The 15,020-nt window shown below is 46.7% G+C and overlaps 1 protein-coding gene and 1 pseudogene across 1 annotated transcript in view; both read right to left on the reverse strand.

The window, feature by feature from the left end:
• The window catches only part of PDZD8 (PDZ domain containing 8), a 61,576-nt gene extending 59,887 nt beyond the window's left edge, over positions 1-1,689 (reverse strand). The window contains exon 1 of the mRNA XM_090278668.1: positions 621-1,689. Coding sequence (XP_090134794.1) covers positions 621-1,486 — 866 coding nt within the window. The 5' untranslated portion in view covers positions 1,487-1,689. The remainder of the gene's footprint in view (positions 1-620) is intronic.
• Positions 1,690-11,407: 9,718 nt separating this feature from the next.
• On the reverse strand, positions 11,408-11,555 carry LOC150010692 (U1 spliceosomal RNA; annotated as a pseudogene).
• Positions 11,556-15,020: the final 3,465 nt, after the last annotated feature.

Below are 15,020 nucleotides of genomic sequence, written 5' to 3' on the forward strand. Positions count from 1 at the left end.
CGCGGAGCCCAGCCCACGGCGCAGACACCGTTCACGCAGCAGCACGGAGAGGACCACCTACATCCCCGCTCGTCCACAACGTGCCGAGGAGACGTCCTCCTTCGCAGCAGCCACTGCCTCCGCCCTGAACGCCGTCCCAGCGAGCGCGGCCCGCAGTCGCTGCTCTAACAGCCCTGGGCCACCCGCACGTCCCTCCCGCCTGCAAAGCGTTCAGGGACACTTTCTCAGCGCGGCCACCGAGGTGCCGCAGAGCACCCTTCATGCGGCAGCCGCAGAGTTTCCCCGACCGCCCCAGGGCCGGCTCCTGCGGGGGAGGGTGGCCTCCCTCCCTCTGTCGCCAGCGTGCCGCGTCCACGCACACGGACAGCACCCGTGGGCTCGAGATCACGCGGAAGGGTTTCTGCCCACCTTATGCCGTTCGGGAGACAAGGTGTGCGGTACTGGCCTCTCTCCAAGGCCCCGTCCGGGGCTGGGAGGACCCCCGGGGAAGCCGGGGCGGGGGCGAACCTTCGCCCTGCCCCGCGCGGCGCAGGCGGCAGCCTCCCTCCCGCCCAAACCCGGATTCCCAGGCGCCAGGCGCCGGCACCCGCGGGATACCGCCCCCTCCCCCCGCCTCTCACCGGATCTTGTAACTCGGGAGGGTGTGCTTGCGCTTGATGATTTTCTTGAGCTGGTTAACGATGATGGAGGTGAGCTGCGGCATGGGCCGCCCTTCGAACTGGGAGCGCACCTCGAAGTCGATCAGCGGGTCCTCCACGAAGGAGAAGAACCAGTGGGTGAACGGCACGCGGGTGAGGACGAACCGCAGCCTCCCCACCACGCGCGACAGCTTGACGAACAGGTAGGCGGACTTGCCGAAGACCAAGTCCACGTCGATGGCCAGGTGGAAACCCCCGTTGTATTCCACCTCCGCCTCAAAGGCCAGCTCCTCCGGGGACGTGGCGGGCAGCGCCTCGCCCTCGGGGCCGTCGGGCTCGGCGCCGGCCGAGGGCACCACGGGCCGGAGGAGCCGGATGGTCTTAATGAAGGGCACGGTCTCGCCCAGGAACACGTCCCGCAGGCTCAGCCCCTCCAGCAGGCGCCCGGCCGTCTTGGTCTGCAGCAGCTCCTCGAACTCTACCTTGATCTTCTTGGTGACCCAGCGGCGGGCCAGCGCGGTGTCCCGCAGCTCCCGGAACAGGAACAGGATGATGGCGTTGAGGAAGTAGCAGGTTTCCCGCGTCGGCGGGGCGGGGGTCTCGGGGGTCGGGGTGGCGCCGCCCTCGGGGGGCCCGCCGGAGGGCTCCTCGGCCCCGCCACCGCCATAAAGGTACTCCCGCAGGGCCAGGCCCGGCACCGGCCTGAGGTAGCGGAAGCCGTCGCGCGCCCGAGCGGCCTCGTCCGGCGGCGGCTCGGGCTGTTTGCGGTACAGCAGCAGGAACTGGGTGAGGAGCGTGAGGAAGGAGCCCAGCACTGCCGACGCCAAGATCATGAGCAGCAGCCCCATCCCGCCACCGTCTCCGCCCGGACAGCCCGGGCCGCTGCTCCCGCGCGCACAGCGCGGCTTTCTTCACGCCGCCGTCCCCGCTGCCTCCATCTTGAGGACATCGGGCGGTGGGGTTGGGGCGAGCAGCTCCCTGGGCTTCGTCCAACTGCTCCGACCAGCGTCGCGCGACGCCCGAGCCTGCTACGGCCAGCGGCTCTTCTGAACCTGCGGGAGGCGGCTGCTTTGGCCGCGGCGGCGGCGGGGGCGGGAGCGGGAGCGGGAGGGGCGGGACGGCGCCTCCCTTCGGCCTTTGCTCATTGGATGAACGGTGCGTGACGTCAGTAGCGTACTCGCTCCCGGCGGTGTCGCCTAGCAGCCGGCGCCGGGGCGCGCGTACGTAGGTCCTTCTTCTACTCCCAGAGCTCTTTCAGCCCCGCCCCCACACCCACATTCCATTCCCCCGCGATCCACGTGGCTGTCACTCCAGAAGCCTCTGTCGAAATCGGAGAGGATAACTGGGGCCACCGGTTGGAAGATAAGAAGGCCGAGAGGAGATGGCGTGGCGCGTTTGTGATCCTGGTCATCCCGTTATCTTCTTGTGTGCCCATCCCCCGTCTTTGGCCGCGGTCCCCGTCGGTTACCTCTGCTGCAGTGTGGTTCTTCCACTCGCGCCCCAGAGATGTGGGCTGGCGGGGGCTTTCCCTGCAGAGCAGTGCCGCGGAGACTCAGAACTAGCCATTCGGAGACTTCCTAAGCCAAGGACAGAGAAGACTGAGTGCCTCACAGACCGCTGTCGCTGGCCAACCATCCCACCAGCAGACGCTCTGCGTCCCAGGAGGGTGGGCCCTGGGAAGGAGGGACAGAGAAAAACAGTAAGATTTAAATGAGAAGGAAGGATGAGAAGGAAGGAAGTAAAAGAGCTGGGACAGGAAAGGTGAGTGAGATGAAACTGCCAGGTGATTGGAAGTGGATAGTGGTTCACTGCCAAGCTCCATCAGTGGGTTAAGCCCCCGGTGTATTACCACCTTTAGGCAATTTCTGTTAGTCCCCACCCATTTTACAGATACAAACACTGCTGCATAGAGGCAAAGAAAGTTGTCTGGCGTGACACAATGGAGCTTGGTTTGTCCGACACTAAATAAACCCCAAGCCCATGGTCACTTCTCTGTACCATGACACCGAGATTGCTTGAATTGGGAGGGGGATTATTGGTTTCCTGATGCACAGGGAGGGGGAGTTGGTGGGGGGGGCAGGAAAGACTTAAGGGAATTTTGCCCAGGGTAGCACCTTGACCAAAGCCATAGAGGTAATGAAGCCAGATTGCCAGCAACATTGTTATTCCTCATGCCCTCTGGCTACTTGGTTGTTATGTCATAAATGCTTATGTGGCTCCAATCACCACAACGCCACAACAATTCTACCACTGTTCCTATAAGGACCAGATATTCCATACCCAAAAGTCAGACCAGTTCTGGTTGGCTCTGAGGAGTGAGGGCAGGGCCTCTCTCTAGCCCTCCAAGATCTTCAAGCCAGTGTTTGTCTTGACTCTGGGTGATTCTAGAACAAAATCAAAGAGTTTGGCCACTTTCAGGACCCAGCTGGGGCAGGTCAAGAACTTTGGAACTAGGCCTATCTCATCTTACTCATGCTCAGGTGTAAGACCAGATGGCTCCTTTACTACAAAAATGTAAGACAGGTGTCTGCTGAGGAATTAGCCTCAACTCCCACATTACACATCTTTAGAAAGTCTAAGGCCCTGCTGGGATTTCTGGGTCCTCAAGGCAATAGCTGTTCTTGTGATCACCTCTGGCTGCTTGCCTCTGCCTCTGGACCACATCCTAAGAAAGTCTAAGGCCCTACTGGGATTTCTGAGTGCTCAAGGCAACACCGCTCTTGTGGTCACCTCTGGCTGCTGGCCTCTGCTTCGGGGCTGCTGCTTTAGTTCTACACCGTTTCAAGCCAAGGGGAAAACGTAGACGCTTCCTCGATTTCCACCCAAAGCCTTGTTTGTAAAATGTATGCGCCATCGTAGAAAATGTCACAGAAGCTGGAGATGGGGTGGAGCAAAAGAATACTTCCTCATGTTACTGAGATACAAAATCCTCAAACTGTGTACTGACCTGTCCTGCATCTTAAAATACTCTTCTACCACCTCCTCACGCACAAGGAAAGTGGCTGTTCTTCATGGGAGTGAGTTCTCAATGTCACACTCCATCCCACAGGCTCCTCCGTCTCCTTCCCCTCCCCGCTTTCTTACTCCTCCGATGACTTCTGGGAATCCCAGATCTTTGAAATCCTTCAGTCACTTGATTCCCCAGCAAAACTTGTCTCCTGAGGGGTGCACTTCAAATCCATGAAGGAGCTCAGCACAACTTTTAGTAAGATAAATATATTTTTCCCTTGTGTGAGAAATGGTAATATTAGTTGAACACTTACAATAATAATGGTAATATTTATACAAAATTGATTGCGTTCCAGACACAGTGCCTTTAAGCATTTTATGTGCCTTATGCTATTTAAAAAGCAAAATGTCAGCAAGTGTTGGCCCTGCTCCGCCACCCAACACAGTCCTGGGGGTAGCTGATCCAGCCCCCAGCTGGCTGATCCCATCATGCCCCACCTGGGCAGTTCATTCCATGTCTGCCAGCTTGGGGGGCTTTGCTGCTTTTCCCTTTCACTAGGTCATCAGCTAACCCAGGGTTCTTTAACCTCAGCGCTATTGCCATTTGCAGCTAGATAATTCCTTATTGTTGGCGCTGTCCTGTGCATTGCAGGAAGTAATGCTGTGTTAATAGAAGCTTATTATTTTTCATGGCATTCCCTGGAAGAATATAAATTCAGCAACCTTTTCTTTCCCTTTAATATTAATGCTGGTTCATAGAAACTCAAGAGTCTGAGAACCTTTGGCTCCAGACCTGAAGATCTATTATTCTGAATAGGTATTTGAAGGAAGAAGGTACTTAGCTTGCCTGCTGACCTTTTAATTAGTTTTAAATGACATCATTGAAATTAAGCTGCCCCAACAGCCTTCATGGGAAGTATCCATTTCAAGGGTAAAGGCTGTTGAATACTGGAAGATGTAAGACAAGCATTCTCATCAACTAGAGAGAGGCATGGATCCCTTCCACTACTAAACTCTGAATCTTTCCTGGTGACCGGCAATTAGGATGACAAAGCCAAAGCCTGTGAATATGGAGAGTTTGGAAACAGGGTGAAAACCAACTCAATAAAAACGATATAGTGATATAAAATCATGCAAATATAGCAAAATATAGTGAGAAGCAGAGAAGTTTAGAACAATTGCCTGAAAATGATACATTAAACCATTTTGTGAACTGTCAGGATTCAAATTCAACCATTTTTGAGCATCCAGCATGTGCCAGGCTCTGAGGATGCTGAATGAGCAGGACAGAATCTTTATGCTGAAGAGACTGAGGATCTTCAGGAACTCAGCTGCAACATTTTTAGCTGGTGAACTCTCAGAAACCTGGGAGTGACAGGCTTCTCTCTCTCTCTCTCTTTCTCTCCCCTACCTCTCTCTCTCTCTCTCTCTCTCTCTCTCTCTCTCTCTCATTTGTTCTGGCCCCAACCCCACCCAGTATCTTGTCTCTAGATTTCTCTGCTTGCCTGTGCCATATTCCTCCATAAGGCTCTTGATTCCTCCTTTCTCATAGCCTCAGGATACGGGCAGCTTTGAGAAGGCACCAGCTCTACATATACCCAAATCTATAGAGTCCGGTGTTTCTGATGCCTAATGTGACCTACTATTTCAATTTCAAGGGCTGGAGGAGAAACCCCAGGTGGGCTCTACTAATCCTATCATTGATGCCCAGGGGTCTTGCTTCTTCTGGGCTGCTGGTGGGAGGAGAAATTTCTCCAAAGACAAGGAAAGGATTGAGGATGAGCACGGATGGGCAATTCTAGGTCAATGGGAGATGAAGAGTTAATTCTAGCTGGGAAAGGTGGGAAGTTTCTGGGAGCAAATGGAATTTACATTGGCCTTTGGTAATTAGGAAGGCATTGTAATCAGGAAGCCAGAGTTCGGGAGCTGGAAACCCAAAAGACTTTAGGGAAATTGAAACCAGGATGGGTGGAGGGCGGTTGGAAAAGGGTCAGCACAGGAGGAAAAGAGATAGAGCTAGAACAGTAAAGTAGGATTGGGCCAAATTATGGAGGGTTTAAATGTCAGGACAAGTTTGGCTTCTATTTTGCCGTTTTTGTAAAGTTGCCAAAGGTTTTTAAGCAAGAACATGACCTTAACCCTTTTCCTTCCACCACCCAAGCTACACTGTTGCTAGAGTGTTCTTTCTGCAGTACAAATCTGATCTTGTCACTTCGTGGCTAAAAATTCTTCAGTGGCTCCCCACAGCCATATTATTAATAATGGCTGCCGTACATCAAGAGCAGAGTAAGCGGGAAGCATTGCAGTCGGTGCTCTAGAAGCATTTTCAGTCTCCCGATTGCCTTTTAGGGAAGGTGACATCTTCATTTTCTAGGTAAGGAATCACAGATAATGCCGATAAATAACCTGATAAAGGTTACTAAGTTAATAAGTGGAGGAACAGAGATTTGAATAAGCTCTAACCCCAAAACCTCTCATCTAAGGGGATAGTCCAAACTCATTAGCATGGAAAACCACTCTTTGTGATCTTGTCTTTGCTTACACTTCAGCCTTCCTCTCCCATGCACTCTGTCAACAAACCCCATTGGCTCTACCTTCAAAATGCACTTGGAATTTCACCAAGTCCACATTCATTGTCCCAGTTCAAGCACTACTTTGAGCTTGGATTACTGGAGTAGTCACTTAACTGGCCTCTCGGCTTCTGTCCCCATCACCCCGATGTCTATTCAAACGCAGAAGCCAAAGTGACCATGGTCCGCACAAGTCTGATCATGTCATTCATCTGCTCAAAAACACCAGTGGCTCCTGTGATGGGCAAAATAATGCCCTCCTTCCCCCAAAGATGTCCCCGTCCTCATCCCTGTGAGCATGTTATGTTACTTGACAAACGGGAATTAATGTTGCAGATAGTTGCTAATTAAAGCTTGCTAATCAGCTGACCTGTAAATAGGGTGTTTATTCTGGATTAACCAGTTGTGCCCAGTGTAATCACAAGAGTCCTTAAAAGTGGAAGAGAGAGGCAGAATGGAAGAGCAGACGGTGTGAGAAAGACTCGACCTAGCCAGCGTCGTTAGCTTTGAAGATGGAAGGGGACTGGGACCAAGGAATGTTAGTGACAGCAAAGAAATGGCACCCCTTGAGCCCCCAGAAAGGAATGCAGCCCTGCCCATACGTGGATTTTAGTCCAATGTGATCTGCTGGAGGTTGGGCTTTTGACTTGCAGAACTGTAAGCAATGAGATCTGTGTTGTTTAAGCCCCTACGTGGGTGGTAGTTTGCTATAGCAGCCACAAGAAATGAATACAGTTCCCACTCTCAAGCAAAGTAAAAGCCAAATGACATGTCCCTTGTAACCTCTGGGGCCTCACCTGCCACTTTCTATCTCATCCACTCCTTTAAAAACATATTTATTTATTTATTTATTTATTCATTCATTCATTCATTTTTGACACTATCACAGATGTACTCCATTCCCCCCCATTTTGCCCACCTCCATCCAGCCCCTCCCCTTCCCTGGCCTTCACCACACTATTGTCTGTGTCCGTGGGCTATTTATATATGTTCTTTGGCTAATGCCTCCACCCCATTCACTCTTCAGCCACACTGGCCTCTTGCTCCGGCCACACAGCTCTGTAGAATGTATGCATGATTTTGAAACGTTATTTTTCTGAAGAAGGAGAGGAGAGATGACTTGCCCATGGTTCCCAGCAAGGACTTGAACCTAGGACTCTTGCCCAGTTACCAGCAGGTTATTATTTCTAGTGTACTTAGCTTTCACTTCAGCTTCCTCCCCCAGAAAGTTTTGTGATTAAGTCTCTCTTGGCCACCTAGCAAAGTGTTTAAATTCCCTTCCCATGAGGGAATCTTTACATTGACTGTAATATTCTTTGCCAGAAGAGTAGTTCATTTCTTTCTGTGTGAAATTCAATGACGGAAACAGTTCTTTTAAAAGACAGGGGGGAAATTTACTAGAGCATCAGATTGTACTGAACAAGACAGGCAAATTTCTTAGGAGAAAGGACGGCCTGGCTCTCCTTCAGCTGAGGAGGGTTTACTGTGTGGATTTCTATTTATACCCCGGGACGTAGAGTGAGCCACACGGAAACCTGGATACAGTTCTAAGTATTGTTGGCAATATCAACCTGAGTGCAAACAACCCTCCCTTTTTGCTGGCCTGGCATTTCTATTTCGTAAGGAGGTTTGATCTGTAAGCTTGCAGCCACTCAGTGGAGGGTTCCCGCTGGACATTTGTGCCGAGTCACTTTGGAGCAGATCAGCTGCGCTGTGTTTAGCCAATATGTGTCGCAGGCAGTTCCAGGACGAATCTCTGGTTCAGTCAGCTCTGGGCACAAGAGCAAAGGTGGCTTTCCCCACAAAGCTTCTGGGTACAGCCTGGAGCCTGGCAGGTATAAGCAGGCCCATTGTGTTTGGATTTGTCTTTTGTTTTGTTTCTTGTCTGCCTAGCATTTCTTTCTTTTGGAAACTTCCCCTTCTAGGGTATGCTCTCAGGGTTCTCATTTCCAGGCCCTACCCCCTGGCCTCAAGGATAGGCATGTGATCCATGTCTGGCCTGTTTATAGTACCAATCCCTTTTGACATTGATTGTTCTAGAGAGGGTGTGAAGGGACTCAAGCAGGGCCCATCGGAACCCAAACCCAAGAGGAATATACAGACTACGGGAGGGAGACTCTCTCCTCCTGCTGGGGTGGCTAACCTTGGGAGAATGTGATTCTGGATGTGCCCAGTGGGAAAAATGCTTGTTTGTGCAGGAAGCTAAGCAGAATCAAGCAAAGACGAAAAGTGAAGGAAGAGATGGTTCTGGAGTGTGAGTCCCTGATTCAAGTGCCACAGGCTCTGTTTTCTGTTCTTGCGTTCTCTGAGCCTCCCCACTGACCTTCCCAGCTACGTGAGCCAACACATTCCCTTCCTGCTCTACAGAAGGCTTAGACTGTGTTTCTGGCACTTGCTCCCAAAGGGGCTTAGGTAGGAAGAAACTGATAGGGACCCCTGGCACAGGCAAGACAGGACTCAGAACCCATTCCCACAGAGATTAATGCCAGTTTCCTCGAAGGGGTCTCTGGAGAGCCTGGCCTAGGACATCCCGAAACATAAGAATATATTGGGCTCCTGAGTATTCCTCATGAAGACTAGGCCTGTTATTTCCTATCCTCTTCCCTCTTAAAACACTTCGATGGCTTCCCACAGATGTGGGGATAAAGGGCACAGTCCTTAACAGGCCTCCAAGGCCTTACCTCCATGGTCTGGGTCAGGGGTCTAAAATTTTTTTCTTTAAAGGGCAGAGAGGAAATACTTTAGGCTTTGTGGGTCAAAAGGTCTGTATCTTAACTACTCAACTCTGCCATTGTAGCCAAAAGCAGCCATAGGCAATAAGTACGCAAATGAGTGTGGCTATGTGCCCATCAAGCCTTATTCAGGAAAATGGGCAGCGGGCCATAACTCGCCCACGCCTTGGTGGAAGGTCTGGAACCCCGCCCTCCATGCATATATCCAGCCTTACCAGCCTCCGATCAGAATCCTCATGCTCCACTGCCTAGGCTCCCTCCTTGCACAGGGCTCTCAGCCTGGTATATTCTCCTAAACCCTTGTATGCTTAACCTCTGCCACTATCCAGATCATTGCTCAGATGTTGCTTTGTCCGGGAAGTCTTCCCTGATATCCTGAGGCTGGGCCAGATTGCCCTCATATGCTTTCCTGATGTACACCGTCTCTCCTTCATGTTATTTGTGCTGTAGTTGTAATTTTTCAGTATTTTGTGTTGATTTTCAGTCTCCCCGCTAGATAATTTTCATATGTACAAAGCACTGTCTGTTTTGTTTAGTACCTAGTACAGTGCTTAGTGCATTGTAGTAACATAACATATATTTACTAAAAGAAGCCTTGGCTTGTGTGGCTCAGTGGATTGAGTTCCAGCCTGCTAACCAAAGTGTTGCCAGTTCGATTCCCAGTCAGGGCACATGCCTGGGTTGCAGGCCAGGTTCCCAGCTGGGGATGCCCAAGAGGCAACCACACATTGATGTTTCTCTCCCTTTCTTTCTCCTTCCCTTCCCCTCTCTCTAAAAATAAATAAATAACATCTTTTAACCCCCCCCCCCCATATATTTACTAAAAGAAAAGAAGAGTGGGGAGGGAGGGAGGATGGGAGAGGAGGAGAGAGAAAGATGGAAGTAGGAAACAAGGGATCAGTCCTCTGAATCTGGCTGTAAAATGACTGAGCATTCAAGAGCAAAAATAAATAAATGGGTCTTATTCTTATCTGCCCATTGTTGTAATCAGTAGGACATGAAGACTTGGCGGTCCTTGTCCATTCAGATATTTGGTAGCCTTTGGTGCTTGGGGATGTTCCCTGGAGGTGACATCGGATCTTGGGCCTGACTCTGGAGTTGGGGACTTTTTTTGCAGCCCTTTTTCCCCAATACCCTGACCCTCCCACATTGCCTTCTGTGTGTCCAAGTTCTCCATAAAGGAAGCCAATCAAGTTGAGCTTCCCCAAAGTGCCCTTTCCCAAAGCTACTCAGATCTCCTGGAGTCAGATCTCAGCTCCAGGATTTAATGGTTATATGACCTTGAACAAGTCACTTAAACACACCAAAGCTCAGCCTCCTCTCTATAAAGTGAGGATAGTAAAATTACTATGACACAGGGTTATTGAAAGGATTTAATGACATAATATGTAGACATTACTTAATTTAAAGCCTGGCATACTTAGTATCAATAAGTTAACTATTAATAGCTAAATTTTAGAAAAAGAACAATACGATTATCTAATTGAAACAATCAGGCCCATCCTTAAAATATGTGGGGTTAAGGTTAAAGTACAATGGTCTAAATGTTTAAAAATTATAAGTCAAGCTATCAACTGAATTTGTCTTCTCCTACATTGACAATATGGCTTCATAATGGCAAAATTATTTTTAAAATTGGAAACTATAGTTTTAAATGACTGAAAGTTACCAAAACATCAAAAACAACTGAATTTTATTATTACTGTACATGTGCTATTGATGGCCCAGAAATATTTGGAAAAGTGATAAAATAAAGGCATATTTTATGATTTATGTATTTCATACAACTTATTTTTTTTGCTTTCATGCCAGAAAAAAATCACTAGTTATATAATTATAATCAAAATATACACATAATTTTTATGCCATTGACAATAAGGATCTAAAGGATTAAAATTAACATGTAATTATCTTCAAAGAGTATAAAATATGGATATATTTCCATCAAAATATAAATGAAAGTAAATGTCAAATACAAGAATTGAATATTTTAGAAAATATTTTAAAGTATGAAAAATCTTAACATATTAATGAATAAAAATTTATAAATAAAATTGTTTAAATAAAGCTTCAGTTTTTATTTGACATTTAAAAAATCAAAGTAACTCTTAATAAATATTTTTACAGAAATAAAACTATTCATGCCCTGGCTGGTGTGGCTCAGTTGTTTGGAGTGTTGTCCAGTAGACCTTTTGAAAGGTCATGAGTTTGATTCCCAGTCAGGGCACATGCCTGGGCTGTGGGTTCCTTCCCCGATCAGGGTGTGTAAGGAGAGGCAACCAATCAATGTTTCTCTCTTGCATCGATGTTTCTCTCCCTCCTTTTCCCTTTCTCTGAAATCAATAAGCATGTCCTCAGGTGAGGATAAAAATAAATGTACAAACAAACAAAATTATTTACAGTTCTAGCACTCATTCTTTTAACTTAGTTGCCAGTACAAATAATCAGTATCATACTTAGCTCACATTATCCCTAGATTTACAAATATTTATATTTAAGAATAATGTGAATATTTTTTTCAGGGAAAGCACAAAAACGCAGCCCCCCACTACTACAAATTATGCAGTTCAGTTTCCCACATTTGGGGAAAAAACAGGGGTCAGCACACCCAGAGGCAATGGGTGAGCCTCCCCTGGGAAAACAACCTTCCCCTCCCAGGTAAGTAAGAATTGTGTAATATTAGAGTATGTTTCTCAACTGCCCATGTGCACTTTTTTTGTGTGATTATGCTAACTCAGCATTACTTTAGCAACTACAACTGGAACACAAAGAAAAGGAAGAAAAAGATGCTCAGCCTTGGCAGGAATGATACTGTACTACACAAAAATCTATTTAATTCATGCTGTCTGAGGGGGAAGGAAATGACGAGTTAATTAATTTGCCTTTTCTGTTGCTAAAGGCTCCTATCACTTCAATCCCCTCTGTCCTCTGAAACATTTATCTCAGATGTTGGCAGCAGCAACCTGCAAATCTTCGTGGCGTTGGGACCTAGTAGCCTTGGTTTTGTGGCCAAAGGCAAAATGTGGAAAAGTTTTCCCTGGGGCCTGCGTGTGTTGGCTCCAAGAGTGGGTATTTAGTTTAGGATTGGGGTAGTGATGTGCCAGTTCTGAGTAACAGGTCCCAAGTGAAGGAAGCATATGTATGTTCTTTAATATGTGTGTGTGTGTGTGTGTCCGTGCGTGCGTGTGCATGTGATATAATGTGGGGTCCTCTAGGACAGAGACCTCTCTTCTCTGCCCAGGTCTTAGAACAGTATGAAAAGGAATTGTCTGGATGGTTGACTGATAGGTTGTTTGGGGCATTTGCTTAACCCTCCTCTAGGTTGAATGGGACCTTAGAAGGCAATTTTGAGCCAAGGATACGTACAACGCCTCTTGCCCTCACTGTTCCTCACCCACCACACATCGGAAGAATGGGGTTCTTCAGCCGAGCATGCTCATTCTGACTCTGCGCTCTGTATGCTTTAGCTAAACAACAGTAGAGCCACAATTAGATAACAAAATACTTAGGAAGCAAATAGTTTAACTCTTTCTATCCTGATTGATAGCAGAGCTTCAGGGAAGTACTTTGACAAGTAACTTAATAATGAACACATCAAAATAAAATAGAACTAATGAAAGAGCTGCAGAAAATGCCAACACTATTTTTTTCTAATCTGGAAAAAATTACCAAGACATATTGTTCATCAGTGCCTACTCGTCGTCGGCAGCCGTCCGTCTCGAGAGACGATGGTGTAGCTTCTTAAGAGTCTATCTGCACCGCCGAGAATGGCTGTGCAGTCCGACTCGGGAGTGACACGGTATCTGTCTCCTCCCGCGTTGAATCGACATCTTGCGATGACGCTGGAGTGTCCTCTCCAGTGAAGCTGAAGCTACAGAGCCTGGGCAGGGTGATATGGAGGGTCTGCTGTTGCCCATGCAGCAGACCCCCCCTCTCTTCGCAGCTGAAGGGTCCAAGGGAAAGACGGAGTCAATACAGCTTGGCTTCAGGTGCGCCGCAGGAGTTGCCGGTGTTGACTACAACGTCAAACCGCCTTAGGGACTCCGGCTCCGGATTTTCTGTCGGGGTTTACTCCCCTAGCCTTTCCCCTGAAGAGGTATGCCGCAAGGCAGCGGAGGTTTTTTGGAGTCAGAGTTTTCCTTCTCTGATGAGTGCCTACTAAAAAAACCTTTTAAAAATAAAGGTGCTGTCACTGGGCACCCTAATATGGGACAAGACCACAAATAAAAATAAAGGTAAGTATAGAATTCCCATTTTGCAAAGAGGAAATGGAGGTACAGAGAGGCTAAGGAGCTTGCGTAAGTATCATACAGCTACTCAGTGGCAGGGACACTACCCCAAGCTAAGTTCGTCTGTGTCCAGATTCTGACCTGGGGACCACCATGACACATCAACATTAGCAGAAATTCAGTAGGACCCTTCGCTGAGCATCTTTCTTCTGCTTACTTACTCCTTATGTTCCCCCCAAAGAAAAAGATGCCTTACTAACACCAAAAATAGTTAATAAGCGTGTGTTAAAGTGTTAAGATATAAGATGTCATAAAGCAACACTTCCTACCCTTTCCTATTGGGTAAAAATCTGACCACTGGATTTTGAAGTATCTCTTTCCTCTAATTACAAAATGTTGACTTGCTTCAGCTTACTTTCAAAGTTCAGCGAACTTTACAAGGTCTCTACAAGTTGAAAAAATGCCAGTAGGACCTTGAACAACATGGGTTTGAACTGCGTAGGTCCACTAATACGTGGATTTTTTATTCGACAAATTTGTACAGCACTGTAAATGTATTTTCTCTTCTTTATGATTTTCTCAATAACATTTTCTTTTCTCTAGCTTACTTTATTGTAAGAATAGTCTGTAATACATATAACATACAAAATATATTAATTGACTGTTTATGTTATCAGTTAAGGCTTTGGATCAACAACAGGCTCTTAATAGTTAAGTTTTTGAGGAGTAAAAACTGGTACATGGATTTTTGCCTGTGTGGGGATAGGCATCTCGAACTCCCTCATTGTTCAAGGATCAGCTGTAGTAAGATGGGGAAACATGTTGTAATGCTGTAAAGATATGGACAGTATCTTTATGTTTTGTCATTATCTTTATGATTAATAAGGCTTTTAATAACTTTATTGAGATGTTTTTCACATACCATAAAATTCACCCATTTAGAGTGTAAAGCTGATTAGATTTTTAATATATTCAGAGTTGTGTTACCATCACCACAATCTAATTTTAGAACATTTTTAACCCCCTAAAAGGAAACCCCATATGTATTAGCAGTCGCTTCCCATTTCCTTCCACCCTAATCCCAGGCAACCACTAATCACTTTCTGCCTCTGTGCATTTACTTAAACTAGATATTTCATGTAAAGGGAATCATATAATATGGGAGCTTTTTTGTTACTGGCTTCTTGTACTTAGTGTAATGCTTTCAAGGGTCATTCATGTTATAGCATGAATCAGCATTTCATTCTTTTTATGGCCAAATAATATCCCGTCGTGTGGATATACAATTCATTTATGCATTCCTCCATTGTTAGACATTTAAGTTTTTCCACTTGGCTATGATGAATGATGCTGCTATGAAAATTTGTGTACAACTTTTTGCGTGAAAATATGTTTTTATTTCTCTTGGGTATATATGTATGAATACAATTGCTGGATCATATGGTAGCTCTATCTCTAACCTTTTGAAGTACTGCTAGACTGTTTTTCAAAGCAGTTGCTCCATTTTAGATCCCAGCATCAATGTGTGAGGGTTCCAATTTGTCCATTTGTTCACCATCACTTGTCATCCTGATTTTAGCCATCCTAGTGGATGATGGTAGTGTCTCATTGTGGTATTGATGTGCAATTTCCCTAATGTCTAATCATCTTTGATGAAATATCTAGTCAAGTTCTTTGCCCATTTTTAAATTTGGTTACTTGTGTTTTATTATTAAGTTGTAAGAGCTCTTTATATTTCTGGATGCAAGTACATTCTCGGATGTATGATTAGCAAATATTTTCTCCCACTCTGTAAATTGTCTTTTCACTATTTTGATAGTGTCCTTAGAAGCACCAAGTTTTTAAATTTTGATGAAGTCATATTTACCCAGTTTTCTTCTAGGAACTTTATAGTTTTAGTTT

Source organism: Furipterus horrens, unplaced genomic scaffold (assembly GCF_987537825.1).
Source record: "Furipterus horrens unplaced genomic scaffold, mFurHor1.1.pri manual_scaffold_5, whole genome shotgun sequence".
Lineage (NCBI taxonomy): Eukaryota > Metazoa > Chordata > Mammalia > Chiroptera > Furipteridae > Furipterus > Furipterus horrens.